This window comes from Microtus ochrogaster, chromosome 24 (assembly GCF_000317375.1).
Source record: "Microtus ochrogaster isolate Prairie Vole_2 chromosome 24, MicOch1.0, whole genome shotgun sequence".
NCBI classification, from domain to species: domain Eukaryota; kingdom Metazoa; phylum Chordata; class Mammalia; order Rodentia; family Cricetidae; genus Microtus; species Microtus ochrogaster.
This window is the reverse complement of record NC_022024.1, coordinates 31,916,178-31,919,111: the sequence shown is the minus strand read 5'-3', so window position 1 is coordinate 31,919,111 and position 2,934 is coordinate 31,916,178. Positions and strand designations below refer to the sequence as shown.

The 2,934-nt window shown below is 44.0% G+C and overlaps 1 protein-coding gene across 1 annotated transcript in view; it reads right to left on the bottom strand.

The window, feature by feature from the left end:
* The window catches only part of Slc17a8 (solute carrier family 17 member 8), a 40,127-nt gene that overhangs the window by 19,772 nt on the left and 17,421 nt on the right, over nucleotides 1–2,934 (bottom strand). Inside the window, exon 3 of the mRNA XM_005358191.3 lies at nucleotides 1,813–1,931. Within this exon, the coding sequence (XP_005358248.1) occupies nucleotides 1,813–1,931 (119 nt within the window). The remainder of the gene's footprint in view (nucleotides 1–1,812; nucleotides 1,932–2,934) is intronic.

The following is a 2,934-nucleotide window of genomic DNA, read 5'->3' as shown; positions in this document are numbered from 1 at the left end:
AGAGAGAGAGAGAGAGAGAGAGAGAGAGAGAGAGAGAGAGAGAGAGAGAGAGAGAGAGAGAAATAGCCCAGGCTAGCCTTGAACCCTATCCTAGCTAAGGATGACCTTGAATTTCAGATCCTCTTACTCTGCTTCCTGAGTTTTGGCATTACAGGCCTATGCCACTATACCCAGTTTCTACACAGGGCTGGGACCAACCCTGGAGTTTCGTGCCTATCATACTGACAATTTCATCCCCAGGTGCCCCTCTTCAAATGTTCCAATGATAACTGTACCTTTCTTACTACTAGTTAAGCTTGGCATATGTGGCTTTCTTTTAGAGACGGAAGTAAGTGTAAGCAGTAACCAATGAAAAGTCAGCCGCAGTCAGATCGCTTTTTAAAAGAATACAATGGGCAAGTGACAATAGGAAGTAAAAAAAGCAAACCAGATAAGAACATAAGCAAAGAGAGTCATGCATGCATATACATGCATATATGTACACACACATATCCTATGACAGTGGCTTTCAAGCACTTTGACACCGACCCTTAAAAATACATTTCCTATTAAGCTTGGGAGATGAGGCCTCAGTGAGTAAGGTGCTTGAATGCAAGCCTGAGGATCCGAGTTCAAACCCCCGGAACCCACATAAAAAGCCAATCCTAGTGTGAGCCTATGACTCCAGCATCAGAGAGCTCAGGACAGAACAATTTCTGGGACTTGCAGGCCAGGTAGTTGTAGTCTAGTTCAGTCAGTTAACTCTAGGTTCAGTGAGAGACCCTGTCTCAAGAAATTAAGGTTGTGTGACTGAGAAAGGCACCTGGCATTAACCTTTGGCTCCTACACACATGTGCCTGCACTTGCATGCATACACACGCACGCCTATGTGGTATACATATATATTTCATACAACAGTCCAGGCTATACTTATATACATACATGCGTGTAAATGAGACCAGTTTCGGAAACCAATACTTACTCTCATAAACAATATATTTAGACATTTCATTGTCTCTATTTTCTTTGGCTACGTTCTTTTCTGTTACTCTCTTTTCCAAATAAGATTCCCATTGGTAAACCGCTATACTGATTTCATGACCATATGTAAGTTGTGATTTCAGAGATTGGGGGGGAAAAACAGCCTTACAAAATTTGATATACTCCATGAAGTTCACTTCTGCAATGTCTCGCAGCAAACATACTGGGAGGACCTGGATATCTGGTCACAATTCAGTCTACAGCATCACCCCCAGATGGACACACATTATTTACAGGGAACAAGTTTAGGGACAGAAAACGCACTTCCTTTTCAGATGGCTCACCCTGTTCTGGGGAGTTAGACCTCCCGCAACTGCGGGATGATTTAAGCGTGTTACATGTTAAAAGCATCCTGTGGAGTAAAGGCGAGTCCTCGGTGCTCACATGACAGAATTCCTACTGTGGTGTTGACATAAACACCCGGAAGTAGAGAATGTCACTGCTCCAAAATACAACTTAATCTAATGTTTCATTTGTCAGATGAGAAAACTCCCTCGGTAGGGTAGAAGTGGCTCAGGAGAGGCAATTCAGTGAGCCCCACTTCCCCTGACCCATAAATAATTTTTCTTTTTTACCACAGAATCACTTTATGAGCTACCAGGTAAATTACACTGTGCAGGGGGGGGGCAAATAAAAAGGCGCCATTTGGGATCAATGTCTCTGAATTGCATCTGCCTTCATGGCTCCTGTTCTCCGTTCTCCACCCTTACGCTGAGAACAAGCACACAGGTGTGACTGAGGCACAAGACCCCATTATCGCCTTGACAGTACTATCGTGTCCATTGCTCTTACCTGTTAGCGGCAAACTTGTTTGAAATGAAGCCACCGGGAATTTGTGTCACAATATAACCCCAGAAGAAAGATCCGTGGATAAGGCCCACTGTCTCCGGGTCCCAGTTAAACTGTGCCACCTGAAATCAAGAATCAGATGCGGTCATGTTTTGCAAGGGACAACTGACACCATTTGTCAGCCTGTGACAGCGTCATGACCTCTTCCTTTCTCAGCAGAGATTTCTAGAAGACGCCATGACTACTTCGGTTACAGTGGTGGGAACGTGAAGCAAAGGGTCCCTGGTCTTACAAACTTACCTTCCAGGGAGAGGGAAGAGATGCACAAATGTAAGCTCACACCCACCTGTGTGTAAAATGTGACGTGTAAAATAGCCGTGTGTGCTAAGGAGAAAATCAAACTGAAAATCAATCAGATGTCAGGGTGGTGAGAGCCTACCGATAACTACAGTCTCGAGTCTCTCAAGTCCTTTTACCTTTTTTCATTCTTTTTAATATTTTTAAGAGCTGCAGATGTAGTTTAATGGCTAAAGCACTCAATCTCGGAAATAGAAAAAAAGAAGTTAGCACTGTATTACCAAATGTATTTGCTGGGGATGTAGCTCAGTGGTAGAGTGCTGTCTGAGGCCCCAGGTTTAATCCCTAGGATAAATAATAAACAAACAAATACTTTGTTTTGCCATTGTTTTGAGATGGGGTCTCATTATGTAGCCCAGGGTGGCCTCAAACTTGTGATTCCCCAGCCTCAGCCTCCCAAGTACAGGGATTATAGGCATGCACTAGCATGCCTAGCTGACTCTCAGTTCTACCATCCAGCTGTTAAATGTCCGTGCCACCATCTCCTTCCAACACTTTTCTCTGAGCAGATGGTCTGTGAATTAACTGATACCTGTCAAAGAGCACTGAGAAGTGACTCTGAGCATCGCCTGAGCCCCCCTGAATAATAGGGGTGAAGCAACTCAAACAGAAACTTTACCAAATGGCCAACAGCCATACAGATAACCATTGGGGAATTGCAAATATCACTAGCCTTCAGGGAAATACAATTATCTCATCATATTAGTCAGGATGGTGTGTATAAGGCCCCAAGGGTGTGTGTGTGTTTGTGTGTGTGTGTGTGTGTGT